This window comes from Macrobrachium rosenbergii, chromosome 21 (assembly GCF_040412425.1).
Source record: "Macrobrachium rosenbergii isolate ZJJX-2024 chromosome 21, ASM4041242v1, whole genome shotgun sequence".
NCBI classification, from domain to species: Eukaryota; Metazoa; Arthropoda; class Malacostraca; order Decapoda; family Palaemonidae; genus Macrobrachium; species Macrobrachium rosenbergii.
This window is the reverse complement of record NC_089761.1, coordinates 19840169-19855595: the sequence shown is the minus strand read 5'-3', so window position 1 is coordinate 19855595 and position 15427 is coordinate 19840169. Positions and strand designations below refer to the sequence as shown.

Below are 15427 nucleotides of genomic sequence, written 5' to 3'. Positions count from 1 at the left end.
CACAACTGGAGTCCTGGCCGCCTCAAGTGGCCACCTCAGGCAGCGAAGAACCACTGTCTGGTGAAACGCCCGCTTCGAACAACTGCACCAACTGGGCCACTTCAGGCAGTGAAGGAACCACCTCAGTCCGTGAAACCCGCCAGGAACAATGGGAACTGTGCACAACCAACGAGGTGCCACCTCAGGCAGCCGAAGGAACCACAGTGTCCGCGAAACGCCCGCCTCCGGAACAACTGCACCAACTGGGCCACTTCAGGCTCAGAAGGAACCACCGCCTCGAAGAAACCACCCCCTGGATCAACTGCACCAACTGGGGCCAAAACCGCAACTGAAGGGCAACCCCAGGCCGTGAAGGAACCACTGTGTCTGGTGAACCCCTTCCTCGAACAACCGCACAACTGGGGTCACCTCAGGCAGTCAGGCAGTGAAGGAACCACCGTTTCCGGTGAAACCCCAACTCGGGAACAACCGCCTCAACAGGTGGCCACCTCCAAGCAGGAAGGACGGTGAAGGAACCACCGTGTCCGGTGAAACACCCCAGCCCCGGATCAACTGGGGAACCAACTGGTGGCCACAACCGCGGAAGTGGCAACCTCAGGCAGCCAAGGAACCACTGTCTCTGGTGAAACGCCCGCCCTGGAACAACTGCCCAACTGGGGCCACAACCGCCTCGGAAGTGGCAACCTCAGGCAGCGAAGGAACCACTGTGTCTGGTGAAACGCCCGCTTCTGGAACAACTGCACCAACTGGGGCCACTTCAGGCAGTGAAGGAACCACCGTGTCCGGTGAAACACCCGCCTCCGGAACAACTGCACCAACTGGGGCCACAACCGCCTCGGAAGTGGCAACCTCAGGCAGCGAAGGAACCACTGTGTCTGGTGAAACGCCTGCTTCCGGAACAACCGCACCAACTGGGGTCACTCAGGCAGTGAAGGAACCACCATTTCGGTGAAACTCCCGCCTCAGGAACAACCGCATCAACAGGTGCCACCTCAGGGCAGTGAAGGAACCGTCTCCGGTGAAAACACCCGCCTCGGATCAACTGCACCAACTGGGGCCTGGCAACCGCCCTGGAGTGGCAACCTCAGGCAGCGAAAGGAACCACTGTGTCTGGTGAACGCCTGCTTGGAACAACTGCCACAACTGAGGTCACCTCAGGCAGTGGAAGGAACCACCGTGTCCGTGAAACGCCCGCCTCAGAACCAACTGCACCAACAGGTGCCACCTCAGGCAGCCAGAAGGAACCACCGTGTCGGTGGAACACCGCCTCAGGAACAACTGCACCAGCTGGGGCCTGGCCGCCTCGGGGCCACCTCAGGCAGTGAAGGAACCACTGTGTCTGGTGAAACACCCGCCGGATCAACTGCACCAACTGGGGCCACAACCGCCTTCCAGGCAGCGGAAGGAACCACAGTGTCGGTGAAACCGCCGCCCAGAACAACGGCACCAACGGGGCCACCTCAGTCAGTGAAGGAACCACCCGTGTCTGTGGAACGCCCGCCTCAGAACAACCTGCACCAACAGGTGCCACCAGGCAGTGAAGGGAACCACCGTGTCGGTGAAACACCCGCCCTCCGAATCCACCGCTGCACCTGCTCACGGAAAATCACCAGAAGTCACAACGCCTCCAAGTGGCCACCTCAGCAGCGAAGGAACCACAGTGTCTGGTGGGCGCCCGCTTCGGAACAACGGCACCAACTGGGCCGCCGGTCAAGTGAAGGAACCACTGTGTCCGTGAAACACCCGCCTCAGAACCAACTGCACCAACAGGTGCCACCTCAGGGCAGCGAAGAACCACCGTCTCAGGTGAAACACCTGCCTCCGGGAACAACTGCACCACCGGTCCACAACCGCCTCAGTAGTGGCCACCTCAGGCAGCTTAAGGAACCACAGTGTCTGGTGAAACGCCCGCTTCGAACAACCGCGCACTAACTGGGGCCGCCAGGCAGTGAAGAAACCACTGTGTCCGGAGAAACCCCCGCCTCGGGAACAACCGCATCAACAGGTGCCACGTCAGGCAGTGAAGGAACCACCGTGTCCGGTGAAACACCCGCCTCAGGAACAACTGCACCAACTGGGGTCACAACCGCCTCAGAAGTGGCCACCGACTCGCCGAAGGAACCACAGTGTCTGGTGAAACGCCCTTCCGGAACAACCGCGCACCAACTGGGGCCACCGCCAAGACAGTGAAGGAACCACTGTCGGAGAAACCCCCGCCTCAGAACCAACCGCACAACAGGTGCCACCTCAGGCAGTGAAGGAACACGTGTCAGTGAAACACCCGCCTCTCAGGAACAACTGCACCAACTGCACAGAGTCACAACACGCCTCGGAGTGGCAACCTCAGGCAGCGAAGGAACCACTGTGTCTGGTGAAACGCCTGCTTCCGGAACAACCGCACCAACTGGGGTCACCTCAGGCAGTGAAGGAACCACCGTTTCAGGTGAAACCCCCGCCTCGGGAACAACCGCACCAACAGGTGCCACCTCAGGCAGCGAAGGAACCACCGTCTCCGGTGAAACACCCGCCTCCGGATCAACTGCACCAACTGGGGCCACAACCGCCTCGGAAGTGGCAACCTCAGGCAGCGAAGGAACCACTGTGTCTGGTGAAACGCCCGCTTCTGGAACAACTGCACAAACAGGTGCCACCTCAGGTAGGCAGCGGGCCACTGTCCAGGCAGTGGAACACCCGGAACAACTGCACCAACTGGGGCCACTTCAGGCAGTGAAGGACCCACCGCCGTGAAAACCAAACCAACTGCACCAACAGGTGCCACCTCAGGCAGCGAAGGAACCACCGTGTCTGGTGGAACACCCGCCTCAGGAACAACTGCACCAACTGGGGTCACAACCGCCTCGGAAGTGGCAACCTCAGGCAGCGAAGGAACCACCGTGTCTGGTGAAACGCCTGCTTCCGGAACAACTGCACCAACTGGGGTCACCTCAGGCAGTGAAGGAACCACCGTGTCAGGTGAAACGCCCGCCTCGGGAACAACCGCGCCAACAGGTGCCACCTCAGGGAGCGAAGGAACCACCATGTCTGGTGAAACACCCGCCTCCGGATCAACTGCACCAACTGGGGCCACAACCGCCTCAACTGGCCACCTCGCAGCGAAGGAACCACCGTGTCTGGTGAAACGCCCGGCTCCGGGTTAACCGCAACTGGGGCCACCTCAGACAGTGAAGGAACCACTGTCTGGTGAAACACCCCGCCCGGAACAACCGCATCAGCTGGTGCCACCAGGCAGTGAAGGACCACCGTGTCGGGTGAAAACCCCACCTCCAGACCAACTGCACCAACTGGGGCCACAACTCCCGGAATGGGTCAGCCTCAGCCAGCGAAGGAACCACAGTGTCTGGTGAAACGCCCGCTTCTGGAACAACAGCACCAACTGGGGCCACCACAGGCAGTGAAGGAACCACAGTGTCTGGTGAAACACCAGCCTCGAACAACCGCGCAACTGGCCACCTCAGGCACTGAAGGACCACCGTCTCGGGTGAAACCCCCCTCCAGACCAACTGCCAACTGGGGTCACAACTCCCTCGGAATGGGTCACCTCAGGCAGCGAAGGAACCACCGTGTCTGGTGAAACGCCTGCTTCGAACAACCTCACAACTGGGGGCACCTCAGGCAGTGAACCACCGTTTCAGGTGAACTACCCCTGGGAACAACCGCGCAACACCAGCCTCTGGAACAACCGAAGGGAACCGTCTCGGGTGCCACCTCGGATCAACTGGACCAACTGTGTCTGGTGAACACCCCCAGCAGCCTCCAGGCAACGAAGGAACCGCTGGTGAAACGCCCGCCTCGGAACAACTGCAAACTGGTGCCAACTCCCTCACCTCAGTATGAAGGAACCACAGTGTCTGGTGGAACACCCGCCCTCCGCTTCGGAACAACTGCACCAACTGGGGCCGCTTCCAGGCAGTGAAGGAACCGCGTGTCGGTGAACGCATCGCCTCAGAACCAACTGCCAGCAGGTGCACGCAACGGCTCGAGCAGCCGAAGGGGCCACAGTGTCTGGTGGAACACCCGCCCTCCGAACAACTGCCAACTGGGGTCACCTCAGCTTTCCAGATGGCCACCTCCAGGCAGCGTGTGTCTGGTAGAGCTCCTGCTTCGGAACACCAACTGCACCAACTGTGAAGGCACAACTCCTCGGAACAACCCGGCATGGGTGCACCTCAGGAAGGTACCATGTCTGGTGAAACACCCGCCTCTGGATCAACTGCACCAACGGGGCCTGGCAACGCCCTCGGTGGCCACCTCAGGCAGTGAAGGAACCACCGTGTCGGTGGAAACACCGCCTGCAACTCCAGCGGAACAACTGCAGTTGTGGGAGGCCACCATGTCTGGTGAAACAGCCTCCGGTTCTCAGAAGTGGCCACCTCAGGCTGTGAAGGACCACCGTGTCTGGTGAAGCCCCACCTCCCAGACCAACTGCGCAACTGGGGCCACAACTCCCACCGGAAGGCCACTTCAGGCAGTGAAGGAACCACTGTCTGGTGAGAAGCAGTGGAACAACAGCCCAGCTGGGGCCACAGGCAAGGAACCACAGTGTCTGGTGACCAGCCTCGCAAACTGGTGCCACCTCCCAGGCACTGGAGGACCACCATCTCTCGGTTGAAACCCTGCCCTCGGGTTTCTGCAACTGGGGTCTGGTCACAGCCCCTCAAGTGGCCACCTCAGGGCAGCCCAGAAGGAACCACAGTGTCTGGTGAAGCGCCTGCTTCCGGAACAACCCGCCAACTGGGCCACCTCAGGCAGTGGAAAGGAACCACCATGTCTGGTGAAACCCCCTCCTGGAACAACCGCACCAACAGGTGCCCGTCAGGCAGTGAAGGAACCACTGTGTCTGGTGAAACCCCACCCCAGACCAACTGCACCAACTGGGCCACAACCGCCTCAGGTAGTCACCTCAGGCAGCGAAGGAACCACAATGTCTGGTGAAGCGCCCTTCGGAACAACCCGCCAACTGGGGCCACTTCAGGCAGTGAAGGAACCACTGTGTCTGGTGAAACCCCGCCTGGAACAACCCCGCTGGTGCCAGGCAGTGAAGGGACCACCGTCTAGTGAAACCTCCTCAGTGAAGGAACCAACTCCTCGTCCTCAGGTGCAGAGGAACCACCCGCCTCGGAACAACCGCACCACTGGCCACCTCAGCCCACCGTTGCCTCCTCGGGAAGTCACCTCAGGCCACCTCAGGTAGCGAAGGAACCACCGTGTCTGGTGAAAACGCTCGCTTCAGAACAACCCGCACCAACTGGGGCCACTTCCGGGCAGTGAAGGACCACTGTGTCCGGTGAAACCGCCTCAGAACCAACCCGCACCAACAGGTGCCACCTCAGGCAGTGAAGGAACCACCGTGTCGGTGGAACACCTGCCTCGAACAACTGCCAACTGGGGTCACAACACGCCTCAAGTGGCCACCTCAGGCAGCGAAGGAACCACAGTGTCTGGTGAAGCGCCTGCTTCGGAACAACCGCACCAACTGGGGCCCTTCAGGCAGTGAAGGAACCACTGTGTCCGGTGAGCCCCGCCTCAGAACAGCCGCATCAACAACGGTGTGCCACCTGCCAACTGGGGGTCGGAAATGGCCACCTCAGTGTCTGGAACCACAATGTCACCCCGGCTTCGGAACAACCCGCGCCAACTGCCGCTTCAGGCAGTGAAGGAACCACTGTCTGGTGAAAGCGCCCTGCCTCAGAACCAACATCCAGGGTGCCCACCTCAGGTGCGAAGGAACCACCGTCTCGGTGAAACACCCGCCCTCCGTGGCAACTGCGCAACTGCCTCGGAAGTAGTCACCTCAGGCAAGAAGGAACCACAGTGTCTGGTGGCGCCGGTTCAGAACAACGCACGCAACTGGGGCCACTTCAGGCAGTGAAGGGAACCACCGTGTCGGTGAAACACCGCCTCAGAACCAACACGCGCAACAGACCACCTCAGCCAGAAGGAACCACCGTCTCGGTGAAACACCCGCCAACAACTGCACCAACTGGGGTCACCTCAGAGTGGCCACCTCAGGCGGCGAGAAGGAACCACTGTGTCTGGTGAAACGCCGCTTCGAACAACCGCACCAACTGGGGCCACTTCAGGCAGTGAAGGAACCGTGTCCGGTAAAACACCGTATCAGCCTCCCGACCAACCGCGAACACAGTGTCTGGATGCCACACTCAGGCAGTGAAGGAACCACCAACAGGTGGTGGGAACAGCACCTCAGGCCAAGGACCACCGTGTCTGGTGAAACCCCACCTCCAGACCAACTGCACAAATCAGGGGCCAACTCCCTCGGAATGGGTCACCTCAGGCAGCGAAGGAACCACTGTGTCTGGTGAAAACGCCCGCCTCTGAACAACACCAACTGGGCCTCCTCAGGCAGCGAAGGAACCACCATGTCTGGTGAAACACCAGCCTCGGAACAACCGCACCAACTGGTGCCACTTCAGGCAGTGAAGGGACCACCGTGTCTGGTGAAACCCCCACCTCAGACCAACTGCAAACTGGGGCCCAACTCCCTGGAATGGGTCACCACCTCAGGCAGTGTCTGGTGAAGGCTCGGCCACAACGTCAGGCAGCGAAGAAACCAGTGTCGGTGAAACACCTGCCTCGGAACAACTGCACCAACTGGGGTCACAACCTCCTCAAAGTGGCCACCTCAGGCAGTGAAGGAACCACAGTGTCTGGTGAAACCTCGCTTCGACCAACTGCACAACTGGGGCCACTTCAGGCAGTGAAGGAACCACTGTGTCGGTGAACCCCGCCTCAGAACCAACTGCACCAACAAGTGCCACCTCAGGCAGCGAAAGAACCACCGTCTCCGGTGAAACACCTGCCTCCGGAACAACTGCACCAACTGGGGTCACAACTGCCTCAGAAGTGGCCACCTCAGGCAGCGAAGGAACCACAGTGTCTGGTGAAACGCCCTCTTCCGAACAACCACCAACCAGGGGCCACTTCAGGCAGTGAAGGAACCACTGTGTCCGGTGAAACGCCCGCCTCAGAACCAACCGCACCAACAGGTGCCACCTCAGGCAGCGAAGGAACCACCGTCTCAGGTGAAACACCTGCCTCCGGAACAACTGCACCAACTGGGGTCACAACCGCCTCAGAAGTGGCCACCTCAGGCAGCGAAGGAACCACAGTGTCTGGTGAAACGCCCGCTTCCGGAACAACCGCACCAACTGGGGCCACTTCAGGCAGTGAAGGAACCACTGTGTCCGGTGAAACCCCCGCCTCGGGAACAACCGCATCAACAGGTGCCACCTCAGGCAGTGAAGGAACCACAGTGTCCGGTGAAACACCCGCCTCAGGAACAACTGCACCAACTGGGGCCACAACCGCCTCGGAAGTGGCAACCTCAGGCAGTGAAGGAACCACAGTGTCTGGTGAAACGCCTGCTTCCGGAACAACCGCACCAACTGGGGTCACCTCAGGCAGTGAAGGAACCACCGTGTCAGGTGAAACGCCCGCCTCGGGAACAACCGCGCCAACAGGTGCCACCTCAGGCAGCGAAGGAACCACCATGTCTGGTGAAACACCCGCCTCTGGATCAACTGCACCAACTGGGGCCACAACCGCCTCGGAACTGGCCACCTCAGGCAGCGAAGGAACCACAGTGTCTGGTGAAACACCCGCTTCTGGAACAACTGCACCAACTGGGGCCACTTCAAGCAGTGAAGGAACCACCGTGTCCGGTGAAACGCCCGCCTCAGAACCAACCGCACCAACAGGTGCCACCTCAGGCAGCGAAGGAACCACCGTCTCCGGTGGAACACCTGCCTCAGGAACAACTGCACCAACTGGGGTCACAACCGCCTCAGAAGTGGCCACCTCAGGAAATCAGCGAAGGAACCACCGTGTCTGGTGAAGGGAAACGCCTGCTTCGGAAAACCCGCAACCAACAACAGGGTCACCTCAGGCAGTGAAGGAACCACCGTGTCAGGTCCTGCTCCGCCAACCGCACCAATCGGGGTCACACAGGCAGGAAGGCTGGAACCACCGTGTCAGGTGAAACGCCCGCCTCGGAACAACCGGTGCCACCTCAGGCAGTGAAGGGACCACCGAAACCCCCACCTCCAGACCAACCATGTCTGGTGGCCAAACACCGCCTCAGGCAGCCGGAACAACCACTGTGTCTGGTGAAACTGCAACAACCGCAACTGGGGCCACCTCAGGCAGCGAAGGAACCACCGTGTCTGGTGAAACACCAGCCCCTCGAACAACCCCGCACCAACTGGGGCCACTTCAGGCAGTGAAGGGACCACTGTGTCCGGGAAACCCCACCTCCAGACCAATTGCACCAACAGGGGCCCGTCCCCGGAATGGGTCACCTGAGTCAAAACTCCCACCTCCAGACCAACTACACCAACTGGGGCCACCGCCTCCTGAAACACCTGGAACAACTCACCAACTGGGGTCACTCAAGTGGCCACCAGGCGAAGGAACCACAGTGTCTGGTGAAGCGCCCGCTTCGGAACAACCGCACCAACTGGGGCCACCTCAGGCAGTGAAGGAACCACCGTCTCCGGTGAAACGCCCGCCTCAGAACAACTGCACCAACTGGGTGCCACCATGGCAGCGCCCCGCTCAGAAACACCCCCACCAACTGGGATCAACCACAGTGTCTGGTGCAGCAACCCAGTTCGGTGAAACGCCGGACAACCGCACCAACTGGGGCCACTTCAGGCAGTGAAGGAACCACTGTGTCCCGGTGAACCAACCGCATCTAACAGGTGTCCTCAGGCAGCGAATAACCACAGCATCAAGCAGAATTTGCCACCTCAACTGCAGTGAAGAAACCACCTCAGGCAGCGACGTGTCGGTGAAACACCCGCCTCAGGAACAACTGCCAACTGGGGCCACAGGCAGTGAAGGAACCACGGTGGCCACCTCGAAGGCAGTGAAGGAACCACAGTGTCTGGTGAAACACCTTGCTTCCAGAACAACCGCACCAACTGGGGCCACTTGGCAACTCAGGCAGCTGAAGGAACCACTGTGTCGATGAAACGCCGCCTCAGAAACAACCGCACCAACTGGGGCAGGTGCCACCTCAGGTGAAACGAAGGAACCACCGTCTCCGGTGCCACCTCAGGGAAACACCTGCCTCCGGAACAACTGCACCAACTGGGGCCACAACTGCCTCAAACTGGCCACCTCAGGCCCAGCGAAGGAACCAGTCTCTGGTGAAACGCCCGCTTCGGAACAACCCGACCAACTGGGGCCACTTCAGGCAGTGAAGGAACCACTGTGTCGGAAACGCCCGCCTCAGGAACAACCATCAACAGAGGTGCCACGTCAGGCAGTGGAAGGAACCACCGTGTCGGTGAAACACCGCCTCAGGAACAACTGCACCAACTGGGGCCACACAACACGCCTCGGAAGTGGCAACCTCAGGCAGTGGAGAACCGGTGTCTGGTGAAACGCCGCTTCCGGAACAACTGCACCAACTGGGGCCACTTCAGGCAGTGAAGGAACCACATGGTGAAACCGCCCGGTGAACAACTGCACCTGCCACAGAGAAATGGCGAAGGAACCACCATGTCTGGTGCCACCTCATTCAACTGCAGGAAAGGGAACCAATCGTCTCGGTGAAACACCCCGAACAAATCCGGATCAACAACTGCACCAACTGGGGTCACAACCGCCTCACAAGTGGCCACCTCCGAATGGGTCACCTCAGAAGGAACCACAGTGTCTGGTGAAGCGCCCTTCGAACAACCGCACCAACTGGGGTCACCTCAGGCAGTGAAGGAACCACCGTGTCGGTGAACACCTGCCCGCCCAACTGCACCAACTGGGAACAACCGCCAGAAAGTGCCACCTCAGGCAGCGAAGGAACCACCGTGTCGGTGGAACACCGCCTCGGAACAACTGCGACAACTGGGGCCAACTGAAGGCCCACAAAACCCCGCCTCGAAGTGGCCACCTCAGGCAAGCGAAGGAACCACTGTGTCTGGTGAAACACCTGCCGGTTCGGAACAACCGCACCAACTGGGGCCACTTCAGGGCAGTGAAGAACCACCACAGTGTCGGTGAAACCCCGCCTCAGAACAACTGCATCAACTGGGGCCACTTCAGGCAGTGCCACGTCAAACGCCTCGCAGTGCAAGGAACCACAGTGCCCGGTGAAACACCACTTCACCTGGAACAACTGCACCAACTGGGGTCACAACGCCTCGGAAGTGGCCACCTCAGGCAGCGAAGGAACCACCGTGTCTGGTGAAACGCCTGCTTCCGGAACAACCGCACCAACTGGGGCCACCTCAGTCAGTGAAGAACCCCGTGTCGGAGAAACGCCCCCTGCGGGAACAACCGCACCCTCAACAGGTGCCACCTCAGGCAGTGAAGGAACCACCGTGTCTGGTGAAACACCCGCCTCAGGAACAACTGCAAACTGGGGCCACAACCGCCTCGGAACTGGCCACCTCAGGCGAAGGAACCACAGTGTCTGGTGAAACGCCGCTTCTGGAACAACTGCCAACTGGGGCCACTTCAAGCAGTGAAGGAACCACCAGTGTCGGTGAAACACCCGCCAGGAACAACTGCCCTCAGAACCAAGTGGCACCAAGCAGGTGCCTCGACAAATCAGCACTCAGGTAAGGAACCACCGTCTCGGTGAAACACCCGGCAACCTCCAACAAGGAACAACTGCACCAACTGGAACACCCGCCCGAACAACTGCATCAACGCCTCAGAAGTGGCCACCTCAGGCAGCTGCATGAAGGAACCACTGTGTCTGGTGAAACGCCGCTTCGGAACAACCGCACCAACTGGGGCCACTTCAGGCAGTGAAGGAACCACTGTGTCGGTGAACACCCCGCCTCAATCAGATAACATCAACAGGTGCCACCTCAGGCAGCGAAACGGCAACCACCAACGTCACCTCAGTCAGTGAAAACCCCGCCTCCTCGGGAACAACTGCACCAACTGGTGCCACAGGCAGCCGGCGAACCACCTGTCGGTGAAACACCCGTCATCAATTGCACCAACTGCCACCTCAGGAACTGGCCACCAGGCAAGGAACCACAGTGTCTGGTGAAGCGCCCGCTTCGGAACAACTGCACCAACTGGGGCCACTTCGGGCAGTGAAGGAACCACTGTGAAATCGGTGAACCAACCCGCCTCAGAACCAACCGCACCAACAACTGTGCCACCTCAGAAGTGGCCACAGGCGAAGGAACCACCGTCTCGGTGGCAGTGAACCTGCCTGAAACCCCCGAACAACTGCGCAACTGGGGTCAGGCAGCACGCCTCAAACACCCGAGTGGCCACAACCTCAGGGCCACCGAAGGAACCACAGTGTCTGGTGAAACGCCCGCTTCGGAACAACCGCGCAACTGGGGGCCACTTCAGGCAGTGAAGGAACCACTGTGTCGGAGAAACCCCGCCTCAGAACAACCGCATCAACAGGTGCCCACGTCAGGCAGTGAAGGAACCACGTGTCGGTGAAACACCCGCCTCGGAACAACTGCCAACTGGGGTCACAACCGCCTCGAAGTGGCCACCTCAGGCGATGAAGGAACCACAGTGTCTGGTGAAACGCCCGCTTCCGGAACAACCGCACCAACTGGGGCCACTTCAGGCAGTGAAGGAACCACTGTGTCCGGTGAAACCCCGCCTCAGAACCAACCGCGCAAACAGGTGCCACCTCCGGGCAGGCGAAGGAACCACCGTGTCGGTGGAAACCACCCGCCTCCTCAGGAACCGCACTGCATCAACTGGGGCCACAACAACTGCGCCTCCGGAAGTGGCCACCTCAGGCTGTGAAGGAACCACAGCGTCTGGTGAAACCCTGCTTCCGGAACAACTGCACCAACTGGGGCCACTTCAGGCAGTGAAGGAACCACCGTGTCCGGTGAAACCCCCGCCTCGGGAACAACCGCATCAACAGGTGCCACGTCAGGCAGTGAAGGAACCACAGTGTCCAGTGAAACACCCGCCTCAGGAACAACTGCACCAACTGGGGCCACAACCGCCTCGGAAGTGGCCACCTCAGGCAGCGAAGGAACCACAGTGTCTGGTGAAACGCCTGCTTCCGGAACAACCGCACCAACTGGGGTCACCTCAGGCAGTGAAGGAACCACCGTGTCAGGTGAAACGCCCGCCTTGGGGACAACCGCGCCAACAGGTGCCACCTCAGGGAGCGAAGGAACCACCATGTCTGGTGAAACACCCGCCTCCGGATCAACTGCACCAACTGGGGCCACAACCGCCTCGGAACTGGCCACCTCAGGCAGCGCCACGTGTCTGGTGAAACACCCGCCTGGAACAACTGCAAACTGGGGCCACTTCAAGCAGTGAAGGAACCACCGTGTCCGGTGAAACGCCCGCCTCAGAACCAACCGCACCAACAGGTGCCACCTCAGGGAGCGAAGGAACCACCGTGTCCGGTGGAACACCCGCCTCAGGAACAACTACACCAACTGGGGTCACAACCGCCTCGGAAGTGGCAACCTCAGGCAGCGAAGGAACCACCGTGTCTGGTGCAACGCCTGCTTCCGGAACAACAGCACCAACTGGGATCACCTCAGGAAGTGAAGGAACCACCGTGTCAGGTGAAACGCCCGCCTCGGGAACAACCGCGCCAACAGGTGCCACCTCAGGGAGCGAAGGAACCATGTCTGGTGAAACACCCGCCTCCGGATCAACTGCACCAACTGGGGCCACAACTGCCTCGGAACTGGCCACCTCAGGCAGCGAAGGAACCACCGTGTCTGGTGAAACACCCGCTTCCGGAACAACCGCACCAACTGGGGCCACCTCAGGCAGCGAAGGAACCACCATGTCTGGTGAAACACCAGCCTCCGGAACAACCGCACCAACTGGTGCCACCTCAGGCAGTGAAGGGACCACCGTGTCTGGTGAAACCCCCACCTCCAGACCAACTGCACCAACTGGGGCCACAACTCCCTCGGAATGGGTCACCTCAGGCAGCGAAGGAACCACTGTGTCTGCTGAAACGCCCGCTTCCGGAACAACCTCACCAACTGGGGCCACCTCAGGCAGCGAAGGAACCACCGTGTCTGGTGAAACACCAGCCTCCGGAACAACCGCACCAACTGGTGCCACCTCAGGCAGTGAAGGGACCACCGTGTCTGGTGAAACCCCCACCTCCAGACCAACTGCACCAACTGGGGCCACAACTCCCTCGGAATGGGTCACCTCAGGCAGCGAAGGAACCACCGTGTCTGGTGAAACGCCCGCTTCCGGAACAACCGCACCAACTGGGGCCACCTCAGGCAGTGAAGGAACCACCGTGTCCGGTGAAACGCCCCCTCAGAACAACCGCACAAACAGGTGCCACCTCAGGCAGCTAAGGAACCACGTGTCCGGTGGAACACCCGCCCTCAGGAACAACTGCACCAACTGGGGTCACAACCGCCTGGAAGTGGCAACCTCAGGCAGCGGGGAACCACCGTGTCTGGTGAAACGCCTGCTTCGAACAACCACGACCAACTGGGGTCACCAGGCAGTGAAGGAACCACCGTGTCAGGTGAAACGCCCGCCTCGGGAACAACCGCGCCAACAGGTGCCACCTCAGGGAGCGAAGGAACCACCATGTCTGGTGAAACACCTGCCTCCGGATCAACTGCACCAACTCGGGCCACAACCGCCTCGGAACTGGCCACCTCAGGCAGCGAAGGAACCACTGTGTCTGGTGAAACACCAGCCTCCGGAACAACCGCACCAACTAGCGCCACCTCAGGCAGTGAAGGGACCACGTGTCTGGTGAAACCCCCACCTCCAGACCAACTGCCCAACTGGGGCCACAACTCCTCGGAATGGGTCACCTCAGGCCAGGCGAAGGGAACCACCGTGTCTGGGTGAAACACCAGCCTCCGGAACAACCGCGCCAACTGGGGCCACCTCAGGCAGCTGAAGGAACCACCGTGTCTGGTGAAAACACCAGCCTCGAACAACCGCACCAACTGGTGCCACCCTCAGGCAGTGAAGGGACCACCGTGTCTGGTGAAACCCCACCTCCAGACCAACTACACCAACTGGGGCCACAACTTCCTCGGAATGGGTCACCTCAGGCAGCGAAGGAACCACAGTGTCTGGTGAAACGCCCGCTTCCGGAACAACCGCACCAACTGGGGCCACCTCAGGCAGCGAAGGACCACCATGTCTGGTAAACACCAGCCTCCGGAACAACCGCATCAACTGGTACCACCTCAGGCAGTGAAGGGACCACGTGTCTGGCAGAAACCCCACCTCAGACCAACTGCACCAACTGGGGCCAAACTCCCTCGGAATGGGTCACCTCAGGCAGCGAAGGAACCACCGTGTCTGAAACGCGTAAACTTCGAACAACCGCGCATCAACTGGGGGCCACCTCAGGCACCGGAAGGAACCACCGTGTCTGGTGAAACACCAGCCTCCGGAACAACAGCACCAACTGGTGCCACCTCAGGCAGTGAAGGGACCACCGTGTCTGGTGAAACCCCCACCTCCAGACCAACTGCACCAACTGGGGCCACAACTCCCTCGGAATGGGTCACCTCAGGCAGCGAAGGAACCACCGTGTCTGGTGAAACGCCCGCTTCCCGAACAACCAGCAGCTGGGGCCACCTCAGGCAGCGGGAAAGGAACCACCGTGTCTGGTGGAAACAGCAGCCTCGGAACAGCACCAACTGGTGCCACCTCAGGCAGTGAAAGGGACCACCGTGTCTGGTGAAACCCCACCTCCAGACCAACTGCACCAACTGGGGCCAACTCCCTCGAATGGGTCACCTCTGGCAGCGGAACCACCGTGTCTGAAACGCCGCCTCGAACAACCGCACCAACTGGGGCCACCTCAGGCAGCGAAGGAACCACCGTGTCCGGTGAAACACCAGCCCTCCCAGAACAATCGCACAACTGGTGCCACCAGGCAGTGAAGGGACCACCGTGTCTCGGTGAAACCCCACCTCTCCAGACCAATCCGCACCAACTGGGGCCACAACTCCCTCAGAATGGGTCACCTCAGGCAGCTTAAGGAACCACCGTGTCTGGTGAAACACCAGCCTCAGAACAACCGCAACTGGGTACACCTCAGGCAGTGAAGGGACCACCATGTCTGGTGAAACCCCGCCTCTAGACCAACTGCACCAATGGGCCACAACCCTCGGAATGGGTCACCTCAGGCAGCTGAAGGAACCACTGTGTCTGGTGAAACCGCCTTCGAACAACCGGCACCAACTGGGGCCACCTCAGGCAGCTTAAGGAACCACCGTGTCTGGTGAAACACCAGCCCTCCCAGAACAACCGACCAACTGGTGCCACCTCAGCAGTGAAGGGACCAATCGCGTGTCTGGTGAAACCCCAACCTCCAGACCAACTGCACCAGCTGGGCCCACAACTCCCTCGGAATGGGTCACCTCAGGCAGCTTAAGACCACCGTGTCTGGTGAGACGCCGCTTCCCGAACAACCGCACCAACT

The 15427-nt window shown here is 60.3% G+C and overlaps 4 protein-coding genes across 5 annotated transcripts in view; 3 read left to right on the top strand and 1 right to left on the bottom strand.

Annotated features, from left to right (window-relative positions):
- Positions 1-15427, bottom strand: part of LOC136849767 (mucin-21-like) — a 159145-nt gene that overhangs the window by 107086 nt on the left and 36632 nt on the right. The gene's annotated exons all lie outside the window — the stretch shown is intronic.
- Positions 149-3158, top strand: LOC136849402 (mucin-22-like). The gene is made up of 6 exons (XM_067122753.1): positions 149-348; positions 481-925; positions 967-1858; positions 1946-2128; positions 2240-2656; positions 2725-3158. Exons 1-6 carry the CDS (start codon positions 149-151, stop codon positions 3156-3158), a joined length of 2571 nt encoding a protein of 856 aa, XP_066978854.1.
- On the top strand, positions 4352-7873 carry LOC136849401 (uncharacterized). The gene is made up of 2 exons (XM_067122752.1): positions 4352-4399; positions 6773-7873. Exons 1-2 carry the CDS (start codon positions 4352-4354, stop codon positions 7871-7873), a joined length of 1149 nt encoding a protein of 382 aa, XP_066978853.1.
- On the top strand, positions 12623-13738 carry LOC136849400 (uncharacterized). Its single transcript, XM_067122751.1, has one exon. It carries the CDS (start codon positions 12623-12625, stop codon positions 13736-13738), a length of 1116 nt encoding a protein of 371 aa, XP_066978852.1.